Below are 26,521 nucleotides of genomic sequence, written 5' to 3'. Positions count from 1 at the left end.
CTCACCAGAGCAGAGGGGCAGAATCACCTCCCTTGACCTGCTGGCCACGCTTCTTTTGATGCAGCCCAGGATATAGTTGGCCTTCTGGGCTGTGAGCGCACATTGCCGGCTCATGTCCAGCTTTTCATCCACCAGTACCCCCAAGTCCTTCTCGGAAGGGCTGCTCTCAATCCCTTCATCCCCCAGCCTGTATTGATGCCAGGGGTTGCCCCGACCCAGGTGCAGGACCTTGCACTTGGCCTTGTTGAACCTCATAAGGTTCACATGGGCCCATGTCTTGAGCTTGTCCAGGTCCCTCTGGATGGCATCCCGTCCCTCAGGCATGTCAACCGCACCACTCAGCTTGGTGTCATCTGCAAATTTGCTGAGGGTGCACTCGATCCAACTATGTCATTGATGAAGATATTAAACGGGACTGGTCCCAATACGGACCCCCCCCCGAGGGACACCACTTGTCACTGATGTCCATGTGGACATTGAGCCGTTGACCACCGAAGAGCAATAAGGTTGGTGATACAACACACGCTATCTCTGAAGGTCCTTCGGCAGCCTCAGCACTCCTAGTTTGTTCTTTAGAACATGCTGCAAAGTTCTTCCCTAGGCCACTCTGCATGAAAGGCTCAGGTGGACAAAGGGGAGTTGTGTTTTACGTTTGGCATACAAGCTTCATTTGACTGTCTTAAGAGAAGCTTTGAAAGAAGTTTTAAATAGACACTTAAAGATCTATGCTTATATTATGTGAAAGTAATTTTAAATCTATTATGCATGAAGCAGGGTGTCAATATTTGTCTTCCAAGTTAGCAGGGACAGCCAAGTTCTTATCTGGCATATCACAACCTAGTGCCACCTTTCCTACAAAATACACATGTAAAAATTCACATGCAGAGCTCCTGTGTACACTATGTTACTTGTTGATCATTTGCGGGTGAAAAAAGGAGCAATGAAGTCCAATCAGCAGTGGTGAAGTTTTTAGTATACTCACCTTCCACGATAGACAAACTTCATGGGTTCGACTGCCAATGCAGTGGCTACCACATCATCCGCATTGTGCCTGCGGCCACTAACTGTCATTAGGCCATCCAATTTTCCTACCACAAACACCAAATAGTCCTGAAAAGAAGACAGGATTAGAAATAGAGGGGAAAAACCTCCAGACTCCCAGCGATACATGCCTGACTAAAGCCAACAATATTGAGGTCACTGCCCTGGCACAGAATTCTGCTGAATTCAGCGGCATCACTTAAGAGCTGGGAATCAGGACAAAGCAGGGCCCCAGATGGCTCATTCACACTTACAGGACCCACAAAGCCAAGCAATCCTGTTCTTGTAAAGGGTTGGTCTGAAACAGGCACGCCGGCTGCGGTCAGTGGAATGGCCTGAAAGAACACATAAATATTCAGACACTCACAGTACTGATAAGAAAAGTGAAGTTAAAATGCTTTCTGCCTCTGTTTCATTGCAGCTCTACAGAGTTGAAAAATTACACAATGACAACAGTTACTATCATGTCAAGTATGAGCAACAGCTTTCTGAATATGAAGAACACACCAATTCTTAAGTCTGTGGTAGCCGCCTTATCTTTTTCTCAGCTACTTAGCCTTCATAACAAGAGCTCACAGCGCTTTTTAAATCAGGTTTTATAGTATGCACTCATATAGCACTTAATCAGAAGGTCTTTCTGTTGCTACTATTAACATCCCCGATGAGATATGTACCCAGGCATATCACTTCAATTGCGACAAACGCTACACTATCAGAACTTTAAGAAAGTTAAGTTTGCTGCAATTATGGGACTGCCTACAACAGAGAACCAGAGCAAAAGCATTAAGCTCATCAGCAAGTTCCTCTCATCTGCTCAGGAGGTTTCCTTGCCTTCCCCCCACGCCCCAAGTCTTCCATTACATCAGGTTTCTCGATGGCTCTCTCGCTAGCTAAGGACAGTGCTGAAAGCTAAGCTGTTTAAAGTGCTGAGGCTGGGCAAGCTGACAGAAAGAGCTTTTTTCAGAGAAGACTATGGTCAGGATTTCTTTAATCTCTCTGGTAGAACTCCATACTTCAGCCAAGTCTTCAAACTGCTGCCCAGTGTAACACTACTGTGTGTGTGACTCCCAAAGGACTTTCACTCCTTTCTTGCCAGAAAAGGAAAAACATGAAATTGGGGTACAAATTAAAGCAAAAGCTTTACTTTGACAAACTACAAGGCTTATGACTGTTATGCTATCATCCTTACTATCTCTTCTTCCATATACATAATTTCATATGTCCAACAGCAAACTGTTTAGTGTTCTAAGCATTACAACAAATCAACACTAAAGTTGATTTTGAAAAGCACATACTGTTTGCAATACACAAAGGAAGCTTTTCTAAATAATTTATTATATCTGCACAAATGCATTTTGATTGTATGAAGAAGCTCACAAATATCAGACTAACTTCTAACTCTACATCCCAAGCTGTGCATCAATAAACTTGAAATGTCTTCAGGTAACTTTACATAAGACTGCTGTGTTAATACAGAACTAAGGTGAATTTAAATGCTAACATAGGCACAACACTGGATAGCAGAACACAGAGGCAGCTGATTGACTGCTGATGGTGCTTTCTATTTTTGGTTATAAAAGACAGAATTTCAAGTTCTGATAGACAATGAAGCAAAGTGTATTTGGCCATGGCTTTTTCTAATAAAATAAAAAAGCAAGTTTAAGGAACAAATAAGTTTATTTGCAAAAAGAAATACTAGAAATGTAATGATGAAACTTTATATTACAAAGGGAAATACAAACCTCGAACACATTCTTGGTGATTCCGAGGAGGCCGAAATATGCCATCCCAGTTGCACCTGAATTCACACATATTTCTCCAACCTCATCGGCTTTACACAGATAAGGAGTCCCATCCACCTTCACAACACACACGTTCGCTAAAGGGAGAGGAAGAACACAGAATCACAGCATTGGTATGCTTCAGCAGCTGACACAGAAGTTGCTTTGCCACTGACAGGCAGATAAAGATTTTAATATCAATTATCTATCAGCTGCAGCAAAAACACAGCATGCAAGAGAGCTCTATCTATCTTTTTGGCAGCCTGTGTAATGTGTTCTCCAAGATTAAAGATGCAAGTTTGCAAATGCAATTTTTTTTTTCTTACAGGGCTTCACAGCCTACACATCAGCTGCAACTGAATCCAAAACTGTTGCAATTGCTTTTCAACATGAAGGCAGATGGTTTGATCAAGTATAAGCATATACGAGAATAAAGATGAAAAATAAGAAGTTACCAATTACAGACATTCCATTCCTTTTATTGATCGCACACTTTGGTATTCATACTATCATCCCTTAATTTATGTGAGAAACACATTAGAAATGGAGAGAAAACCAGGCTATTTTATACTCTCACTGTCAGGTCAATGATTTTTCTGTGTTATGTCCCATCTTCTTTTAAAGCAGGCCAGTCTGCCAACTATGATTTGGAGACCACAGACATCTCACAGAGTTGTCCCTTACTGAACTTACTCCTGTGACTACATATTATCTCTTCCCTATCCTCAGTTTGATGACCTTCTTCAACTCACTAAAAGGATTGAATTTCATAAAGGTCCTACTGCTATTACCCTTACCAATTTTCTTCTGAAATCTCAGAAGTCTTCCTACACTGAAATTTTCTTATTTTTAATCAAGGATATACACACTTGTAAACCAAATATTACACTGAGCTTTGCTCTGGACACTGGTTATATTTTACTTCTGAAGCCACTGTTTCCTCAGAGGTTTCTCTGGCTAAGTAGAGCCCTTGCTTAAGCAGTCTGGATTTGTCCTTTCCCAGTCTGAAAGGGAAAGGAAAAAGGATATGGAGGGAGAAGGCACAATGGAGCAAGGAAGCTTAGCTTAGCACTTAAGACTCAAGATTAACAAAGAAATCAAAATGGCTACCTGGGTCAATACAAAATAAACAGAGCCTTTGAAAGATAACACAGACTATACCATAAATTAATGTTCTGCCCTCTCCCATTGCATCTGCTTCCAACTCAGATTATCAGAGTACTTTGTGGTCATGCATACTGTATTAAAGAAAAGAAAATAACCATGCAACCCCAGAGATATCAGAAATTTATTTAATTGTCTTATTTCCATCAGGACCTTTTGAATGTTTTGGCCACGGAACATATGTCAGATGGGAAGCCCAGTTATCTGGGCTTACAACACCCATTATGAAGGACTGTATTACTGTTTTCTAATTTAGCCAATCTTAAGTGATATACAGATAGCCCTTTCTTTTACCACTGTTCAACTAGCATGAAGAGAAATCATAAATGGAAAGCGGCACATTTCCGTTAATACTAATACATGATAAAGCCAGCTTTGCTGCAAGCACGGACCAAGAACTCTGCTGGTAGAAAAGCTTCATAGGTACATTTTCTAATCTCAGAGAAGTCTTCAGTTCTCAACAACTTAGGTCTGAACAGGAGAGACAATAATTCATGCTACCAATAGATCAACCTCTAAATTATCTTTGTTTCATAAAAATTATTTATCAGAACAACTAGCATTTATTAAAAAAATGTTTGGAACCATGCAATGATAACCTTTGGTGACCAAATAAGGAGACGCCACTCAAATTCTGGTACAGGTCCAAGTCCAAATTAGAACAACAGTTTCAGTTGCTGAAAATAATATGTATGAACTAGAAGGTTGGAATTAAATTATACAGTATGAACTATCAGTTAGTTGTGCAAAAAACACATTTTGCAATTTAGGAAGAGAAACTGGAAAAAAAGGCTGTTTAAAACTTAATGGTAAATTGAAACAGAATAAATAGTTTGTTACTACAGGAAATAACTTGAGTTAACCTCAGAACTCTGTATGTAACGCTTAAGCAATGATGCAGAGAGAAGTGTTAATAACTGGAGAAAGCACAACAATTTGTAGGCATACGCAAATGTTACAGTCCTCAACTCATTCACAAACATGGAAAAACCAACAGATTAGCCTACAGTCCCCAAATGATGCTCCATCCATGAAGCCCAAGGACAATCCTATCACCCTAATCAAGTTAAAAAAAAAATACTTACCAGTAACCAATGTATGATACACGTACATTCTAACAGCAGGCATAGTTCTGCCCTGCCATGTGATACTGCAAGGTTTTCCTTTTGCAGTATCTGTAGAGCCTGTACTCTCGCTTCTCCTTCTTTTCCTGCTTCATGTGTGACATACAAGAGAGTGCATCTACCACCATTTCAGTCTCTCTCAACAGCATTGCATCTGAAAAAGAATTAGAGAGAAGGGAAAAGCAAATGGGACGGGAATGTACATGTGGACTACACACACGAAGAATACTGATTACTGGTAAGAAAGCTTGCTTTCTTCAAACGAGTCCACATGTACATTCTTATAGATGGTGACTCTCAGCACTTAGCCCTGCCACGAGATTTCTGGCAGAGGATGAGAATCTTACTGTGCAAACAAATGACTGCACTGATGCCCTACCAAAGACTGGATTCAGCTTTGGATGTTTCAAGACCAGCACAGCATGAATGCAAGAAGAATGTCAAAGGCCTGCACAGCAGAAGGCTACTACCAAAGGTGCCTGATGAGTGTTAGAAAGTGCTCTCTTGTTCCACCTTCATGGTTTCATAGTGGATCCGTATGCAACTGATATCCATCTGGATTGTTACTGTGTGCCAACAGTGGAACTCCAGGATCTTCTCATAGCAAGCAAGTCGTCCTAAAAGGCCTGGGTCCGTGAGAATAAAAACAAGAGGGCCCTCCTTGCACTACAGTCTTTAGTTATAACTTCTGTTCTAGAAGCATAAAGCCTTAGGAAAAATACTAAAAGGCTAGGATAAAATGCCTCTACCACCATTGTGGAAGGTATTTGCAGGGTTTCCAGAGAAGCCTAATCTTTGAAGAAACAGCATATGGGGATGTCCAATACAAGGACTTGAATCTTTCCCTGCTCTTCTGAGAAGGGCAAAAGGCATAAAGCAAGCCAACTTCCTAGATAAGGATGAACAAGTATCCAGACTCTAAAGGTGGTCACACAAGCATCCAAAGCACAACATTTAAATTGGAAGAAAACATCTCATCACAAGTGTACACATTGACACAGATCTCCAAGAGAAGAAGTTCTGCAGCGGCAGGCTGTTGTGCCATCATGTGATAGACTGAAGCCAAGCAGAACACACAGAACTGATTACTACGATAAATTCTAAGGACTGAGTGGGAATGAGGTACTGCTATCTCACATTCACAACCTAAGGAAAAAGACTAAAGAACAACACAAAGTTGTTCTGTAACAACTCCTTTCACAAATCAGGCACTGAGATAAAGGAACCATATTCCTCTGCAGTGAAGATGCATCATGATAACTACAAGAACCTGGACAAATGTTTGCTGAGACATGGACAAAGGAAACAATAACATCCAAGACATCCATAGACTGGAGACAAAGTAAGAATCCTGCCATTTGAGAAACTTGAACCATTCTCCTTGAACTTCTGGGAAAGGTACTGAATACAGTCACAATCCAGAACTTGAAACTGTATATGCATAAGTTCATCTTGCAGAAGCCTAAGATCTGGCACCAACCTGAAGTTTTCTGCTTGAGTGTAAGAAAGTAGCTGCTGCAGCACTCTTTCTATGAATCAGGCTTTGTATGATTAGGAGCTATAGGGATATAGATCTTCTGGTTTAGACAGGGTTACTCTCCTGTCAAAGAAAGAATGTGAGAAAGATCCCTGTGAAAGAATGGAAATGTTCAGTTGAGAAGTAGCAGGGCGGCAAACTTAACTGAATACCCTGAGCATCCACATCCAAGTCCAAGCATAAGGTAGAATAAGCTTCCAAGATGACAGATGATATGGCAATCGTACCCCAGTTGATGTGAAAGTTGGAGGCACAAAACAGGCAGAAGAAGAGAGGTTTAGTACCTTCCCTACCCTTTTTACCAGTCCAATTTGAAAAAATGAACTGAAGATTATTATGAGCCAAATATTACTTCTTAGCAACATCAGTCCCAGACAGAAACCACACAAAATAGCCCAAGGTGGTCAACAGGTGAGGCAAAACATCATCCCTCCAGGAGCTGCAGAGAAGATTCCAGGGGAATGCATACTAGGCTCTCTCTTAAGAATTCACTTGCTGTCTTTGATGGGAAGATTTCTTCATGGATGCTTGCACTTCCCTGGTGGCTCTTGTGATTCGCATTCACGGTAGATAGTGAAAGTGAACAGCCAAGGCAACTGAAGAGAATGTGGCATCAAGAGTGGCCTATGGGTTAAACAGCAGTGACATAAGACATAATCCTGGTGCTAAGGGGTCTGTTGAATAAGATCCCCTAAGCAGGTGGGCTCAGTGTCTCAGAACAAATAGCAAGATCTGAAGAAAAGGAGGGTGAAAGTGGACACTTTATCTATGACCTTTTAACCAGCTGGTTCCTGAATAAAGTACGCCAGGGATCTTCAAAGGTAATGAGATCAAAACCATTTGGCTTGACTACACAAGCCTCAGTGACTACTAGTTCTTGGCTAGTAGCTCACAGCAGGTTTGACCAAATGAAATTCAGGAATGTGAGCTCCTATGTCATAAGATGTTTGAAAGACTAGGGCATGTAGTCACTTCCAAGACCTTAAATGTATTCAATGGGGATCAGAAGATGGAACAAAGCCTTCAGGGATGGCATCTGACTCAAATTAGGCCTTTGGTGAAAGCACAGCAATCTAAGGAAAGGAAAAAAATACAAAACCAAAACCAGATAAAGAGCAAGACTCATCAGTCAGCAGAGTAATTCAAGAGGGCAACTAACAGGAAAGGAAATGGTGGTACGTTCTCTCCTGTATGCCAAACACCAAGTGAGAATGGACAGAGCACATCCTCCATGAACACTACATAGGAAAAAGCATAAATCTTACAAGGTAAGGCACAAGTATATCCACTGTTAGAATGTACATGCAGACTCATTTGAAAATAAGTCATTAATTTCCTTAAGTCATTAATTTCTTTTCATTTGGCACACATCTATAAATAACTGCTAGCCTTTTTACTTTCTTCCTACTCTGGAAGCTTTTAACTTTTTTTTTTTTTTTTTTTTAAAGAGACAGTCACAGGGAACAAAATCATTGGATTATCCTCTAGAAAGAACTCTATTGCGTATGTTCTGACTTAAGGAACGTACAGAGAAATTTCTGCTAAAATATACCTTCAGACCTGGAATTTTTGTCATTTGCTCAAGCTGAAGTTAATCTGCCCCAGATACTGATAGCCCAATGCTGATCGGAGTTTTGAAAGAGTTAATTTGTTAAGTTGCCCAACTCCTGCTTAACTTACAAGTAGTTTTGCCACTTACTACTATATTTTAAAATAGTAACAGCCATCAATTACAAGTCATATCACTTTGAGGCACTAAATGGATACACATTTAACTGTTTTCCCCTCACACAATCAGACAAGTCACTCGACGTTTCTTACTAATGTAGAAAGTCATGGTAGTGTTATCAATTGTCTGTCAATGGCATCCTAAACCAGAAGGGTCCATTAGATTTGCCAGACAATGCTCCAAGGCATTTGACAAAGCAGAAGGAGTTTTGTCAAAGATCCCTCTCGCTACCCAATTAAGCATTTCACAAGGACAGGGACATGTTTTTCATTAACAACTTACATAGAAGAGGAAGGTGAAATTACTTACCCACAAACATACAGGTAATTCTTCAACATCATAAGGCAGACTCAAACCTGCCACTGAGCAAATGCATCATGGAAGATTAACCAACTGGACTTACAGCTGTAATGGTTGAATATGAAGAATAGCTTAAGGTGCAACACAACTATAGGCTGCTCTGTGTCTTAGTGTAGACAAGCACACTCTGCCCAGAGAGCAAGCCTACAGCAAAGCCAGGAGGATCTCCATGTGATAAATTGATCCAAAGAAAGATTTTAATCGATCCTGCATCAAATACTGCTTTTTTGAACTGTCAAAAACTGGACCAACATCCAGTTCAACCTCAGTCGGTTCACCAAAGGATTCATGACTACCTGAAGGGCATGCAAACTTGTTCCCTCCATGTTCCTGTGACTAACCCATAATCTAAGCAGAAGATTGGGAGCACAGCTAAATTTCAGCGGGGTTTCAAGGGGACATCAGTAGTCCAAACAGCCAAATCAGATAGCAGTAGTAGTCCATGCTATCTGTATTCTAGTTGAAGTGGAAAAATAACCATTCTGTTGAGACACAGAAGCCAGTCACAGCTGACTGTCTTCTGGGTCTTTGCAGACAAGTTTAATAACCTGAATTTGAACATTCAGATGAAGCAATTCAGAAGCTATTAAGTCACATTAGGTCACCATACTCTTTTTCCTGCACTCATGTTTTCACATTGAGGCCATACAACAATGCATAGTCATTATCCTCGATGGCTGTATTCACATTGGCCTGCCTTTACAACCTTACTTCCTAGAGTGTTAAGTTGAAGCAGAAGTCATTTTGCTGTAAATTACCTGGCCCACCTATCTTGACTCAGATCTGTGATGCTATAGGATGCTCATAAGGATCATAAGCAGAAAAGAGAAATGGTGATATAATGGTAACTGCCAGAGTAAAGATGACACAAGGATTTTTCACAGACCCACCCAGATACCACCTGCCCGAGGGTGCCTGGCACACTGAACTCTAACAGGATCTGCAGAATGCATACAGTTCTATGAACATATCTAGGAATGTATTAAAACCCTCCTGCTGGCCACAAAGCCCTTGCTCCCAGAAGAACATTTTGAATATCTTGCCTTGCCTATCTACCTAGAAGGTCAGAATAGAGATGTTCAATATTCTGCAGTTAAAATAAGCAGGTTGGACATGAATCCCCACAGGAAGAGCTCCTTTCCCTTTATTTTGGTATGAAGTGCAGAGTTTCTGCTCTGTCTTTTATTGGTAGCAGAAGGAAGCTCTGAATGTGAATTCAAGTTCAGTAAGAATAACTGAACCACCAACCTTATTGGTTGCAGAGTGCTTCTGGGAGTAATGAGGAAAATGAAACAAGATCAGTGCCACTTGTTACACAATGGCTGAAATTTTTATCAGCAGACTGGAAAGGTGTCTGCCTCCTCTTAGTCATAACGAGGACCTTGATGTACTGAGAAGAGGTGGTTGCTGAAATAGCACAAGGTGGCTCTTCCCTTCATCTTTACCTTGAGTAAATGCTCTACAGAGAGGAGGGCTTTGGAACCACAGCTCAGCAAGGCATGAGGTTCATAATGGGACCAAGAATAGCAAAGCCACAGGTGCCAAGGGCATGACTGGAATGAATCAGGTTCTTTGGTCACTACATAGTAAACCTGAAGGAGTAAGGAGAATTTAAAAAAAAAAAACAAAACAACAACTGTATCTCATCCTCTCCAAGCACACCCAGACCAGGTCAGGACAGGGCCTGAAGCTAGTGGTACCCTCAGACAGATAGTGTGAGGGAACGTTACACTACCAACCTAGATGTTGCAATCCTCACTTCTGGAGTAGAGGGCACTAAATGGTCTTTCAGGACACAGATCCCAGTCATTGTCCACAGTCTTAGGTCTGGTTTGGCACCCTAATTTTATTAATCTTCTTCAGAATGCTCTCCTCTCCAAATAATGCATGACTCAGCAGCCTACCCTCAAAAGAGAACAACAAGGAAGAGACAAAGTCTCCTTGCTACAATCCACTTAATGGGCTGGGGAGTAATGCCCCTATCTACCTACTTTAGGAAGCACATTGTTGCAAACAGACGTCATTAAGAAACTGAGGTTAATCCAGGACCAACTAGTTTGCGGGGATATCCAGAGTTTGGGACTCTCAGAATGGTTGAGGTTGGAAGGGACCTCTGGAGGTCATCTGGTCCAACCCCTCAGCTCAAGCAGGGCCACCTAGAGCCAGCTGCCCAGGACCATGTCCGGACGGCTTTTCAACATCTACAAGGATGGAGACTTGACAACCTCTCTGGGCAACCTATTCCAGTGCTCAGTCACCCTCACAGTGGAAAAAGTTTTTCCTTCTGTTCAGAGGGAAGCTCATGTGTTTCAGTTTGTGTCCATTAGCTCTTGTTCTGTCATGGGACAACACTGAAAAGAGCTTGACTCAGTCTTCTCTGTAATCTCCCTTCTGATACTTGTACACCAACGTGTACAAGTGGGGATGGGATCCCCACTGAGCCTTCTCTTTTCCAGGCTGAACAGTCTTGTGCCAGTGCTCAGTTACCCCTGCATAAAGCTTTTCCAGATGCTCCAGTCCCCTATTCATCCTTGTGGCCCTTCACTGGACTCACTTCAGTAGCTCCATCTCTCTCTTGCACTGGGGAGCCCAGCCATGGGCACAGTACTGCAGCTTGTGGCCTCACCAGGGCTGAGCAGAGGGGAAGGATCACCTCCATTGACCTGCTGACAACGCTCCTCCCAGTGCACCATTAGCCGCCTTTGTTGTAAGGGCACATTCCGTTTCACGTTCAACTTGGTGGCCACCATGAACCCCAGGGCCCTTTCTGCAAAGCTGCTCTCCAGACAGTTGGCTCCCAGCATGTCCTGGTGCATGGGTTTATTCCTCCCCAGGGGGCAGGACTTTGCACTTCTCCTTGTTGAACTTCGTGTCAGACCATTCCCTCAGCCTGCCAAGGTCCCTCTGGATGGTAGCACAACCCGCTGGTGTGTCAGACATTTCTCCTCCCAGCTTTGTGTCATCTGCAAACTTGCCGAGCATACACTCTGCCCCATCATCCAGACCATTAATGAAGATGCTGAATAGAGCTGGAGCCAGTATTGAGCCCTGGGCTACACAGCTAGTTACTGGCTTCCAACTAGACTTTGTGCCACCAATCACCACCCTCTGGGCCTGGTCGTTCAGCTGGTTTTCAATCCACCTCCCTGTCTGCTCATTCAGCCCATACTTCATCAGCTTCTCTATGAGGACCTAACAGGAGACAGTGTCTAAAACCTGACCAAAATCAAGGTAGACAATGTCCACTGCTCTCCCCTCATCTACCAAGCCAGTCACTTCATTGTAGAAGGCGATCAGGTTTGTCAAGCATGACTTCTCCTTGGTGAATCCATGGTGACTACTCCTGATGACTTTCTTGTTCTCCATGTGCTGGAGAAAATGTTTTCCAGAAATAGTTGTTCCATCATCTTTGCAGGGTTTGAGGTGAGGCTGACCAGCCTGTAGTTCCCTGGGTTCTCCTTCTTGCCCTTCTTGAAGACAGAAGTGACATTTGCTTTCCTTGAGTCCTCAGGTACCTCTCCCAGTTGCCGTGGTCATTGAGATTGTTGAGAGTGGCCTCACAATGACATCAAATAGCTCCCTCAGCACTCATGGGTGAATCCCACCAGGGCCCATGGACTTGTGCATGTGCAGTTTGCTTAAGTATTCCTTAACTTCATCTTTTCTACCAAGGGTATGTCTTACTTGCTCCAGACTTCCCCCCAGATCTCCAGGGCCTGGGATTACCTGGGATGGTAAAGACTGAGGTGAAGAAGGCATTCACTATCTCAGCCTTTTCCATGTCCTGTGTCACTGGGTCCTCTGCCTCATTCAGCAGCAGGTCCACATTTTCCCTGGTCTTCCTTTTGTCACCTATGTATTTACAGAAGCCCTTCTTGTTGTTTTTAACATCCTTCCCCTGATTCAATTTCAGCTGGGCTTTGGCTTTCCTTACCCCTACCTACTCTGCATGCTCAGACAGTGTCTCCATATTCCTTTCAGCCTACTTGCCCCTCCTTCCACCTTCTGTATACTTCCTTATTATGTATGGTTTCTGACACAAGCTCCTTGTTCATCCATGCAGGACTCCTGGCATTTTTTCCTGACTTCAATCTCTTTGGGATGGACTGCTCTTGATCTTGGAGGAGGCGATCCTTGAATATTAGCCAGCTTTCTTGGGCCCCTCTCCCCTCCAGGGCCTTATCCCATGGGACTCTACCAAGCAGATCCTGAAGAGGCTGAAGTCTGCTCTCCTGAAGTGCAGTGTTGTGATCTTGCTTTCTTTTTTGCCCTGCTCTGTCCTCTCAGGACCTTGAACGCTTCTATCTCATGGTCACTGTAGCCCTGAACCTTCACATCCCCAACGAGTGCCTCCTCATTTCTGAGTATGAAATCCAGCAAAGACCCTCTCCTCATTGGCTCCTCTATCACTTGGCTCAGGAATTTGACATTGATTGGTTCCAGGAGAGCCAGGAACCTCCTGGATTGCTTATGCCCTGTCACGTCGTCCCTCCAGCACACATCGAGGTGGCTGAAGTCCCCCATGAGGACCAGGGCCTACAAACATGAGACAGCTTCTAGCTGTCTGCAGAAGGCCTCGTGCTCTTGTTCTTCCTGGTTGGGTAGTCTCTGGCAGACACCCACTACAATGTCACCCATACTGGTCTGCTCTTTAATCCTTACCTATAAGCTCTCAATTGGCTTCTCACCCATCCTCAGGTGAGCTCCGTGCATTCCAACTGTTCCCTCACATAAAAAAACTGTTCTCTCCTGTCCTTCCTGAACAGACTGTATCCCACCATGTCTCTGTGATCCCAGGTACGTGAATGTGTCTAGAGGAGGGCAACAAAGCTGGTGACAGGGCTGGAAGGCATGTCCTATGAGGAATGGCTGAGGACTCTGGGTTTGTCTACTTTGGAGAAGAGGAGGCTGAAGGGCGACCTCATTGCTCTCTACAGCTTCCTGAGGAGGGGAAGTGGAGAGGGAGGTGCTGATCTCTTCTCCCTGGGATCCAGGGACAGGACGCATGAGAATGGTTCAAAGCTGCGCCAGGGGAGGTTTAGACTGGACATTAGGAAGAATTTCTTTACCGAGGGGGTGGTCAAACACTGGAACAAGCTTCCTAGAGAGGTGGTCAATGCCCCAAGCCTGTCTGTGTTTGAGAGGCATTTGGACAATGCCCTTAATAACATGCTTTAACTTTTGGTCAGCCCTGAAGTGGTCAGGCAGTTGGACTAGATGATCGTTGTAGGTCCCTTCCAACTGAAAGTCTATTCTATTCTATTTTATTCTAACACTCCTGGATGAAAGATAGTATTTCTTACTACGCTTTACGTTTTGTTCTGCTCTGCTATATTTGTTGTTACATAGCTGTATGTCAGTCAGCACTAATGCTAACAAGTAACACAACTCTGCAGACCAGCCAAAAGCATCTGCCCATACCAAAACCTATGGTCATTCATATTCATCGTTGATTAATCTCTACTGAAAACACTGAATAATCTAGTTGAGACACTACTTAACCATCATGTGTTTAGGTAATGTGTCAAAACGTAAGTCATATTACCTTGAAGGTATTTATCATTTCACATTTTTATTTATTTAATCAGTACAAGTATACTAGTAAAGATAACGTGGAGTATGCTTAAACCTATATGAGATGCTTTCCTACCTCCAGGCATAATCTGACCAACATCCTGTACAGTTAACACTGACAACTTCTCTTCTGTATCCACTCTTATCACGCTGAAACTCAGACAATTCATAGATAACACTGCTTTTCCTGGAGGAGGCCCACCCAATTCTGGAGGTCTGAAAAACAGAAAGTCAAAGCAGATATGACTCAACAGACCAATGGCAATGTGGTCACCAAAAACATTGTGTAAGTCTCTCAGGCTTGTTAAGGTTAAGAGAAATAATGGTTTATCATTTTAAACAAACAAGAGTTCAAGACTGGTAATATATTCCATCCATACGTCTATTCATAATCAAAGTATTTCCTTTTTTCAGAGCATCCCTTGCTATGTCCAGAAATTCAATGGTATTTTTCAGGCCAGTTACAAATATTTTTTTCTTTCTTTAGCCCCCTGTTTACAAGACATTGTATATAAGCAATTACTTGAATATTCGTCATCTTCTTCCTCCCAAATAAGTAACAGTTTTAATCTTTGGGGCATTTTATAAAGGTCCTCCAGCAACATCAGTGAGGATGAGACCTCACTTTCCCAAGCAGTAAAAAACCCAAAAAATCCCCAAAACCCAAAAAACTTATGGCTGACTACTTTTAGAAAATATTGAACTTCTTACAGAAAACAAACAAAAATCACCCATCCTTCAGTGAAGGAGATACCTGCGAGCCTCAGACTTCCTCTGTCTAGGTCTTTGGGCATCTTTATGTTGGTAATCATTTTTCTGACTACCATTTTAACACCAGCTACTTTTCAATAGTCAAGAAATGCTTCAGTTCACTTCTCAGAAAAGAGAATTACCTGCGAATAGCAACAGTTAGTGCCTCTGAGGAACTAGCACAGGGACAGATTACTTCTGGTCTCAAACCTCTGGATTGAAATACATTCAGGAATGCATCGCAGGAAGATATTGACCCTAAAAAGAACAATCACACAGTTGAAAACATTTTGCCAAGGACAGAAAGCTTGAACTGCAGGATTTCAAAGTCTATGCTTACTCTCAGCTCAGCTATACAAACATGGTTGCATCCGTGCACAAAACCAATATACCTTCAAACTGCCTAAAAGACATTCCAGCCTATTATTAGATGTTAGATTTGGAGAAAAAACTCCCAGTGCTTAACAACTAATTCACTGAATGAAATTCACAACTGCATACTCTCTTTCTCTGGCAGCACTCCATAATACTTAACATCACAGAAGGTCCTTCAGTGATCAGAGTATTTTGTCACTAAGGGTAACTATTTGTCAGCTTCCTATATAGCTACTATATGAGTGTTTCTTACAGAGGTCACAGAACCAAAGCATTTCGAAATTAACATCAAATGCTTCTGACATATCTTCACTTCAGTTCAGAACTCTACCTGGCCTTTAGTACTCAGCCCAAAATGCAAGAGGATACCTCATCACCTACAGCTTTGTATTTTACAGTTGTGGAATTGCAGCACATAATGTAAACCAGCAAACTTCACTGATTATACTACATCTTAGGTATAATTTCATGTAAATTCATGTAAGAGTACAGCACTGATGAAAAGATGAAGTTAAAAAAATTAATTTAGACAGCTAAATATAGCTAAGTAGTGCAAACAGCAATGACAAAGCAGTGGCATCACTAGCATACAAATAGTATTTTACTGTAGAACGAACTGCGTAACTTTCTAAGCATCAGCTCTGAAACAGTGTTTACAACAAATATAATCTTAGCAAGACCATCTCAAGCTTTCATCTTGCGCCATCACAACTTGCTGACCTCTCATCATGCAACTCCAAGGAATCTGAAATATTATTGATTTTCTGGTGTACGAGAACAGCGCAATTAAGCAACTAAGGTATATTCTTGCCTGTTGCAAAAAAAACCAACAAGCCTCCCAGCTGCTTTCTCAAATTACTGTAAACCACCACCGTATGATTGACAGAAAAAGGCAAGAACCTACCGCATACTCTAGTTAATAGTTGTCATGGTTTTGAGTTAAGGTTGTGACTTGCTCCCATTTTTATGTCCTTGCACATGATTGAGACAAGCCCTAGGGGCACGTACAGAATCAGACACACTGCAACTCAAAGATTTTATGTCTACATGCAACACATGAGCAACTACTTCAAAACTGGCATTATGATTTACTTTAAATTTTAAAAGTCTCTTTCAAATTACATTGCCAACTATTCTTTATATAAAGAATAGATCCTTTAGAACATTTTCTATGAAAGTTTTGCTCCAGTGTCCTTGGCAAAGAAATACTGCTGCTGTCTCTGTTTTGCTGAAGATGAACTACAGCCAGTGCTGCTGAGCTCCTACAGTGCAGACCCAGAGTTCTGTGATTTACGGTGTGCTTTAGTTCACCTTGGACTGACACTCAGAAAATGCATCCATACTCACATGGATTAGCTCCATCTGCCACTATTAACATTCGTAAAGAGCTCAGACTGACATCTCTCTGATCCCTCTGAGCCAAAAGTGACCAGTGCATATCACGTGATTTTACTACTGCTACACGGGCTGAAAAAAAAAAAATTATGGTGCGTGTGCAGAACAAAATAAAGACCAATTATAAAATTATATAAATATTTTTGTGTATTTATATAAATTTATGAAACAAATTACAAACATAGATAACAAATACAAATGCCAAATATTTAACTACTATGACATATGTATACTCAATGTCTCCAGATAGACTTGATTATAGAATTCAAATGTTTACTATAAATTCAAATACTGAGATAAGAAACACAGTTTCTTTAAAGGTCTATCAGAAGACGCCATCAATGTCACTCATCAATGAATCTATCAGTACATATAATACTGAAATGGAGTACCCAATTGCTAAAGCTGTGGCAAAGAAAGTCAGATGGATAAAACCGCAGTGGCCTCAGCTAGAGCAGACATTTTATACAAATAAATTAATTTAATTTTTTTTTTAATCATCCAAAAAGAGATGGGTTAAGTAAAAATACTTGAAGGTTACCTTTGTACGAGCAGACTTTCTGTATCCAGGAAAGTGGATTAACCTTCATTAATGCATAGGGAATACTGATGACATGCATCCTGTTCATAACACTCTAGGAGAAAAACATTAAAAAATAAACTTTCAAGTGGTTCAGAGAATACACAGCATGTACCAATACTTTAAAAGAAAAAATCATCACAGCTACAGTGTAACACTTACATTTAACTGTTCGTGGAAACTGTGTATAGTCAGTAAAAACATAAGCTATACCTGTGTAGTCTGTTACTGAAAAAGTAACACTATATTCTGAAAAATACCAATACTGAAATATAAATAGTTTGAGAGTTTGACCGCATTCCGATACCAATACTCTACCCCTGAGAAGCAACTTGCTGCAGTTTTTTTCATTCATTCAAATACTCACTGTTAATACTCCATGCCAAAGGCCAGCATCTCTTTTGAAATCCAAGACATTTGTTAGCGTTTCAGCTGAAAGCAAAGGAAAAACTATCAGACTTAAGAAGCATGTTTATGAGAATATTTAAGAACTCAAAATACTTGTTAAAGCAACTATGAAACTTCCAACACCACTAAGAAACCAAAGCTATGTTGCCATGCCTTCTTGTCTATAACAAACAGGCTGCTTAAGCTGAAAGTGTCTTATGTTACTTAAAGCAATCATCTTTGAATTATGATTATAGACCAGATTATTATAAGATATTTAAGACCCTGTTTTCATTATAATACCATTTCCATGTGTTTGTTACATTTGCCAATGAACTATGCAGACCGAAACTTTAGTTTTGATGGAAACTTTTTCAGCTGAACTGAAAAGGCTCAGCTACATTTGAAAGAATTAAATTTAGTAAGAAATATTACCATGGCTGTACTAAATTTTCTTCAGTGTTTTCTGTGAGAAATATGAACACCTTATGTGATTTAAAAAAACAGAATCAAAGATTTTAAATCAAAGATTTAACCTAATTTTAGGGGGATATCTTATATCGATCAGGTGAAACTTGCTTATCACTGACGTAGGATGGCTGCAAGCACAAGAAATTGTTCTTTAGGGTATTTATTATTCTTTTTAAGTTTTCAGAACGTACACAGCTATTTCCCAACAAATAAAATGCTTTGATAAGTCAGCCACATATCCATTCATTCTGTCAGTGACAGAGAGCTCCAATTGCTCTGAGACAGGTGCGCAGTCCCAGACATGAGCCTGTATATAAGGAAATGCAAATCTTCCATACCCTCAATTCTTTTCAACCTTCAGGAAAAGTGAACTGCATAGAACTGGATTTGCTGGATAAAGCAGCCAGCAGTTTCACAGCATCTTATGACAGACTCTGTATGATCCTCACAGAGGAGCTGATGAAGTATGGGCTGAATGAGCAGACAGGGAGGTGGATTGAAAACCGGCTGAACGACCAGGCCCAGAGGGTGGTGATTGGTGGCACAAAGTCTAGTTGGAAGCCAGTAACTAGCTGTGTAGCCCAGGGCTCAATACTGGCTCCAGCTCTATTCAGCATCTTCATTAATGGTCTGGATGATGGGGCAGAGTGTATGCTCGGCAAGTTTGCAGATGACACAAAGCTGGGAGGAGAAATGTCTGACACACCAGCGGGTTGTGCTGCCATCCAGAGGGACCTTGGCAGGCTGAGGGAATGGTCTGACATGAAGTTCAACAAGGAGAAGTGCAAAGTCCTGCCCCCTGGGGAGGAATAAACCCATGCACCAGGACATGCTGGGAGCCAACTGTCTGGAGAGCAGCTTTGCAGAAAGGGCCCTGGGGTTCATGGTGGCCACCAAGTTGAACGTGAAACGGAATGTGCCCTTACAACAAAGGCGGCTAATGGTGCACTGGGAGGAGCGTTGTCAGCAGGTCAATGGAGGTGATCCTTCCCCTCTGCTCAGCCCTGGTGAGGCCACAAGCTGCAGTACTGTGCCCATGGCTGGGCTCCCCAGTGCAAGAGAGAGATGGAGCTACTGAAGTGAGTCCAGTGAAGGGCCACAAGGATGAATAGGGGACTGGAGCATCTGGAAAAGCTTTATGCAGGGGTAACTGAGCACTGGCACAAGACTGTTCAGCCTGGAAAAGAGAAGGCTCAGTGGGGATCCCATCCCCACTTGTACACGTTGGTGTACAAGTATCAGAAGGGAGATTACAGAGAAGACTGAGTCAAGCTCTTTTCAGTGTTGTCCCATGACAGAACAAGAGCTAATGGACACAAACTGAAACACATGAGCTTCCCTCTGAACAGAAGGAAAAACTTTTTCCACTGTGAGGGTGACTGAGCACTGGAATAGGTTGCCCAGAGAGGTTGTCAAGTCTCCATCCTTGTAGATGTTGAAAAGCCGTCCGGACATGGTCCTGGGCAGCTGGCTCTAGGTGGCCCTGCTTGAGCTGAGGGGTTGGACCAGATGACCTCCAGAGGTCCCTTCCAACCTCAACCATTCTGTGATTCTGCGTGTCCCAAGATACATACTACCCCATTATGGGATAAAAACTAGTCAAACCATGAGATTCTTCCAGCAAACAGGAAAGTTATTGGCTAATGGTAGCACAGATGAACTCTATGCAAGTGGTCAAAACCAGGTGCAGTTCTTGGCTATTCATTGAGAGAATGACTGAAAACAAGTAGATCTCTCACTTTATTCAAATCCCTATGAAGATGTTCTTTTGTAGGGTATGATTAACTAAGAGGAAGATCCCTTTCTTTCTGAAAATAGGAACTACTGTGGCCAAAATTGTGAAGCTGAAAGAAGCTATAAACAAAACAGAAGGCAAAGCTTTTACAGAACACAAACCTTGTGACAGCATCTCTAGCATGTTGCAGTAAAAATTTGAAAAGTGAACATACAAGAGAACAAGAGAATTCAGTACCCTCTGTGAAGATCTGAAATGTTAATGGCTAGCGACTACTCCACATCTGTCTGAAAATTAAGATGTGTAGACCCCTTCGATCCATAATTGATTGCCATCAACCTTCCAGGATTCAGGAACTGCTGTACAATCCTTTACCTACAAGCTGGGTGCACCCTCCCCTCTCCCAGCACAGTTCTTGTAATTGGCAGCTGTGATGGGAAGGTGTCCCGAAATGGAAATGGGAAAGGGTCCTCTTTGATGGTAAGTAAAAAGAGTACAGATATCTGACTGCGAAAACCTCTTTTACCCTATCATACTACTTATGTGGTCTTTGGAGCACTACAGGCGTAAACCAATTGCCCAAAGGAGGAAGGGGGAAAAAGAAGCGCAAGAGATGACAGTTAGCAACTGTTAGCAATCTGCTCACGCCCTCAAATGCGCTATCTAGAATCACAGACCTAGTTCAAGTAATAGGACCAGATGACTTGCACTAGGACTTTTAACTTTGTGATCTAGGCAGGCAGGCCATCAAAGGTGCAAGAGCAGTAAAGCCAAGCAAATCGGGGTGTTTTTTAATATAGTAACTCTCAGGCTTTCTTGATCAAGCCTCTCTTTCAGGGGTCAAGTGTCACACTCCTAGGAATCACAAAATAGAAGAGCTGTAAGGACTATGAAGCATATTACATCTCACCTAGTCGTTGGGTTTCAAGTAAAGACTTCAAAAGGCCTTCCCTTTGGTCAATAATCACAACTCTTTCTCCTGAGAGATAAGAAGCTGCATAACTGACACCAACCTGTCTGCATGGCACACCAGCCTGCACTGTTAGAGCAGCTACAGCTGAAACAGGCAGCATCCAAAGCTCTTCGAAGAGATCCAAGCTACCCAAATGGCCTCTAGGATCAGTCTAAGAAAGCTCCCTCAATTTCTGCTGGGAGGGCTCCTCTAATTCTGCACATGGGCATCTCAAACTGGCCCCCTTATGACTTCATAAAGTGGCCAGTGCGTTCAAAAGGCATTAGGGAGGGCAAAACAGATTCGTAGCAAAGTTGTTTTCAAGAGGATGAAAAATCAGTATAGCTCTTATCACTAACAAATTTATGAAGATCAAAAAATCCAAACCCTTGAATAAAGTCAATAAGGATCTTAGGTTAAAAAAAAAATTAATACACATTGATTACGATTTCACAAGTGGCTTCTTTCTTTCCTTCACATATCACACCGATTATAAATAAGGAAATTTGTCTTTCCCTTTGCACTTAAAGCTACTACTGCTTACCTAAAGTTCTTTTAAGACAGTAAACATCATTTTGCAACATAAATTGTCTGAATATTCAAAGCTATGAGTATAATTTTAAAGTTGTGCCTATCTAACTTACCTTCTGAATAACCACATGCCTGAGTCAATGCGTGACAGTGTGCCAGCATGGAAGCATGAGATATAGTAATGCCCACTGTGCTGCCCTCTTTACTTGTTTTGTACTGAAAAGAGAAAGTTTACACAAGCATTAGATTAACCACAAAATCTAGAAAATTTACAGTAGTGAACGGAAAGAATATTTTATTATGAAAACGAAGCGAGCTTTTTTTTTTCCAAAAAGCTAGTGTAAAAGATACATTTATGTTCAGAGAATACACTAATATCGTATGAAATCTGACTGTTTCTCTACCCCAATTAAACAAATTGTCTCAGGGATCCAAAAATGCCAATTATCCCCAATCTTCAATCTGATTCAACACAACCACTCAAATGACAGTTTGCCTGGCAACCTTGAGGGAAACATTCTTGTTCCACAAAGTTATCTCTTTTATTGCATCAAGAGATTAAAGGAAGAAAACATGGTGTGACATAAAATACAACAGAGTAACTGTAAGTTAGGCGTATTATACTGGATCACCTCAATATAAGCAATCTCAGCACTGGCATCCCGTACTTGCGGATGCCAGTCCTTAGTTGGTTTTGCCAGATGCTTCCCATCAATCACAAACCAAATGAGACGAGGCCAGCCTTCAAAGAAAAAGAAAAGTTACTGTCATTACAGTTCCAAAAAATCAGTTTTTTTTCCCCAGTATTCAGGGATAACAACAGGAGGCAAGCAAAAGCTGCAGCATCGCTCCCCTGACAGGAAAAAGCAGCATTAAGTACTGTCTTGACAATGAAGGCAGTTCTTTATAGGTAAGCTAGAAGCACACAAGCAAACTCAAAGATTGTTGTTTAATAGCAACAATAGATATACCTGCTCTTTATCCTATAAAGAAATTTGAGTAGCTTAAAAACATACCTTTGAATGTAACCACCTCGCCAGTCTGAGCTTTAGGAAGGCCTTTTTGACAGGCATCAGTGGTTAAAGCTAGTGTTACTCCACAGCTGCCCAAAAGAAATCCAATCTGCTGGCTGCCAGCATCCTACAGAGAAACCATGTTATAGCAAACTTACAAATAATGAAGCTTTTGTACAGTTTACTGTAACTTTTCCATGTTTAGAAAATATTAAGCCAATTTATATCACAGGAAAAAACAAACTTCTAGCCCATAAGACCTTTTATGGAAGACAAAAGACTGAAGTCTATGCTCAAAAGGCTTAGTTTTGCTTAGCGCCAACTAAATTAGATTTGGCAGTAGATCTGGCAAGCAATGGTAGCAAAGTAGTGTCAAAAGCAATGGTTGTGCATCCCTCTCCAACCCAACAGGGATGTCTATAAGTTCTGGTAAAACAGAGAGCTGGTTTGATGCTGTTTCTGAGTCCTGAGGCACTGAAGAGCAGAGCCTGTAGCTTTTCAGCTCTTCCCTAATAAACTCAATGTGTGTGGGATTATACCGATATTTCTAGTAACTATGGTGTCTCTACCTGCCTGTGCTCTCATTACTTAGCGTGAGAGCTGAAAAGACAGCATTTCTGTGTTATGTTTTGAGAAATACTTTCACACATCTTTTAAAAAATAATGAATTAAAATAATTTCTACAGTTACATACCCTAAAATAGTTAACTTATTAGCTTCATACTATTTCCCTGCCTCCCTAACTGAATATTAAACACTTTCCAAGCATATAACGTGTACTGAGTATTTCAGCTGATGCACCATACTGCTTTCAGAAGTGCAGGCTCTGAGGGGTCCATATAAGGACTACAGGATTTAGACACCCACGCATTTTATTTATTTACGAAACCATAAAAACGTTGAATGTATTTGCCTACCTTTCTTGTTAGTGGAACTTCTATTGGGACAGGAATAAGTTCCGCCAGGAGACATCCATAAAATGCCACCATAAACATAACTGGATCACTATTAGGAAATACGAGAGCTACCTACAAAAATACATTAAAATAACAAGAAATGTTTTTTGTCATTGTTGGGGGGTGGCAGGGGAAGGGCTGCTTTTTAATTTGTGGAAACAGATCTCCACAACAATGTTCAGGTTCATATTTAAACTAGGAACAGAAATACCAAATGTTGCGATAATATACTATTACAAGTCACAGTATTACAAGGCTTTATTTAGCTGAAGCTGTTCTTCACTGTCTATTTTATCTATAGAGACAAGAAGTAGTCTACCCGGTCTCCAGGCTTCAGCAGTGGTTCATTCTTAGTGGTCAGCTTGTTTAGCAGGGTATATGCTAACTTCAAGCTTCGGCTCCACAGCTTACCTAAAGAAAAAAAAGACAATACAGAAATTAAAAAATAGACTAAAATTTTAACGTTTAATTGGCAAATCTCAGTGCCTTATATATGCACTAGGCAAGTTGGTTGTATTAGAACAGGATCAACAGGCACATGAGCAAGCAATTGGGGAAAAGTGAACATTGCTGCTGTGAAAGCAACCCCATCTCACAAACCTACTGAGTTCTTCCAGTGTTTCAGTGTATGTGCACACACACACACGTAGTCTAGTTGATACAACCTAACTGCATTTCCAAAAGGCACTTCACAAGACTCCTTCCTAAGGGCTCTTAGAGAAAGAAAACTGCTTGGCATAAAAAGAAAAATCCTCAAGTAGACAAAAAATTAACTGAAATTTAAGAAACAAAGGGTAGAAATAATGCCACAATATCTAGCTCTGTGAAATGCCAGTTCAGTGCTCAGTAGTCATCTACACAGCTCTCAATAATTCAGAACAAAAAATTATTCCAAGCTACTAAATACAACAGTCTAACTATTTATTTGACACAATATAAAAATCAATTTTTAATTTGTAGCCTCCAAAAAGAAGAAGCGTTTTGATAAAATAACCTGTTTATAAAAAACCTGAGCAACAGCAAACCCCTTCCGCTGTAAATGGTAAATCAAAGAAAGAACGCCCCAAAGAAGCATGCCGTGGCAAACAGCATGCATCTGGAACTCAGCTTTCTAGTACAGGGTCTTTATCATGGACTGACATCCACACTCCATCCCTTCAGACCATGTAGCAATCATCAGTTATTTTGTGTTTGTCAGTCTCAAACTTCTTCAATTCAATAGGTTTTTTTTCCTGTGTAATTTCCAGTTATATAAAAAAAGTTACACAAGACTCAAGTACCACAACAGTTCTATAAAGAACTGGCCATTCAGTGCAGTTGGCAGAAAGTCCAAGTACAATTTAGAGTTTGGCTTCTATTTTTAGGTTTTCTTTTCTTTTCATTTTTAAACGTAAAACTAAACATGATATTCTAAACAATTCTCAAAGCTCCACTGCAAAGTAATGAAACTAATGCAGCTGCTCAATTACATTTCCTGTAAGCATACTTCATCTGCAAGAATGCAAACACAAAATTTTAACATTCTAACATACTATACAATGAAATGCTGCAGTTCAACTGTTCTGGGGGACACAATTATCTTCCAAAAAAAATGCAATTACTGTAATACTTCTAGCTCACTGATACAGGCAAACTTCACTTCCCACAATAACATCCTTAATATCCTCCTGAAGTACAAGTCTCCTCCATAAGGATATGCAAGAACATGCTAAAAGTTAATATCTACTCTGGGAATCTGAAAAGTGCAGATTATTAGTCATCTGTTTCTTCCTCCTATTTTACACCAGGCTATTTTTAGTGTTCTTTCAAGCAAAAAACCCACAATTGTTTGAAATTTACAAATAGCCACTTGTAAAGAATCAATACCATATACATTTTCCCTTCATTAACTTTCTTCAAAATGTTTTTCATATACAATGAATTCATAGTTTGCATTCGAATAGCAATCTCAAAGTATCTGTCATGAGCACAGTCAGTCCATCTTAAGTAAAGCAAATTGTTCATCCTACAATGAACGCCTAATTCTTTCTTACAGTTATCACAAATACCTACCGTAGGTAAGCGTATAAATAGCTTTCCCAGTCGTATCCAAGGCAGTCAGGCAAGGGGCTTTCGGCTGGGTAGTTCCCCAGCGCTGCAGGGCAGCCAGCAGAGAAGGTGGCCAGTTGGTTACCACACCTAAGGGTTCACCTTTAAGTACATTCATTTGATTTCCTTCAGGCTTTGGTTGATTTGGGTCAGGCTGTTGCACTGAAACCAGAGCACAGTAAAATGGCAAATGTCAATCCTTACAAAGTGTGCAAGTTACACTTAATAGACTATTCTACGAACCGTTCTCACCTTCCTCTTCCTCACAGCTATCATTACTTCTCCTCTGCTTTATGATGATGCTATGCTAATCACCTGTTGGCTTCACAAAAAATAATTACCATCACTTTGGAGTTCTGATTCCACATTATTCAAAGGACCTGGCCACAGGAACAGAATTTGAAACCCTAGTTCACTCTTTTTCTCTACTTTGGAAAGATGATATTTTCTGCTGTTTGTTCTGCACATCTATTTAAATGAAAGCCTACACCAAGTCAAGAAGCGTTATCAGAGAGAATGGCTTCAGTGACAACTGAACATTTATTTTTGCTGCACCAAATTCTCAACACATGATGAAGACTGACACTGTGCTTCTGTAACAATATATACTAAAAAAAAGGCCAGATGAAATGCTCCTGGTATGAATTATCTACAACTAAAACTGTACTGCTCACATGTCCTGGTTTCGGCAGGGATAGAGTTAATTTCCCTCTTAGTAGCTGGTACAGTGCTGTGTTTTGGATTTAACATGAGAACAATGTTGATAACACACCAATGTTTTAGTTGTTGCTAGGTAGTGCTTACGCTAGTCAAGGACTTTTCAGCTTCCCATGCTCTACCGACTGAGAAGGCTGGAGGTGCACAAGAAGCTGGGAGGGGGCACAGCCAGGACAGCTGACCCAAACTGGCCAAAAGGATATTCCATACCATGTGACGTCATGCTCAGTACATAAACTGGGGAAAGCTGGCCAGGGGGGG

The 26,521-nt window shown here is 41.2% G+C and overlaps 1 protein-coding gene across 1 annotated transcript in view; it reads right to left on the bottom strand.

Annotated features, from left to right (window-relative positions):
• Window positions 1–26,521, bottom strand: part of DIP2A (disco interacting protein 2 homolog A) — a gene marked incomplete at its 5' end in the record, with an annotated part of 93,211 nt that overhangs the window by 27,205 nt on the left and 39,485 nt on the right. Inside the window, 14 exons of the mRNA XM_009283147.1 lie at window positions 983–1,110; window positions 1,296–1,376; window positions 2,784–2,920; window positions 14,387–14,526; window positions 15,204–15,318; window positions 16,783–16,902; window positions 17,372–17,465; window positions 17,778–17,842; window positions 21,600–21,702; window positions 22,119–22,228; window positions 22,503–22,626; window positions 23,417–23,527; window positions 23,775–23,866; window positions 25,508–25,705. Coding sequence (XP_009281422.1) covers window positions 983–1,110; window positions 1,296–1,376; window positions 2,784–2,920; window positions 14,387–14,526; window positions 15,204–15,318; window positions 16,783–16,902; window positions 17,372–17,465; window positions 17,778–17,842; window positions 21,600–21,702; window positions 22,119–22,228; window positions 22,503–22,626; window positions 23,417–23,527; window positions 23,775–23,866; window positions 25,508–25,705 — 1,618 coding nt within the window. The remainder of the gene's footprint in view (window positions 1–982; window positions 1,111–1,295; window positions 1,377–2,783; window positions 2,921–14,386; window positions 14,527–15,203; window positions 15,319–16,782; window positions 16,903–17,371; window positions 17,466–17,777; window positions 17,843–21,599; window positions 21,703–22,118; window positions 22,229–22,502; window positions 22,627–23,416; window positions 23,528–23,774; window positions 23,867–25,507; window positions 25,706–26,521) is intronic.

The sequence above is a fragment of the Aptenodytes forsteri genome, unplaced genomic scaffold, assembly GCF_000699145.1.
Source record: "Aptenodytes forsteri isolate BGI_AS27 unplaced genomic scaffold, ASM69914v1 Scaffold198, whole genome shotgun sequence".
NCBI lineage: Eukaryota > Metazoa > Chordata > Aves > Sphenisciformes > Spheniscidae > Aptenodytes > Aptenodytes forsteri.
Note: the sequence above shows the minus strand (reverse complement) of the source record. Positions and strands in the feature narration are given on the sequence as shown.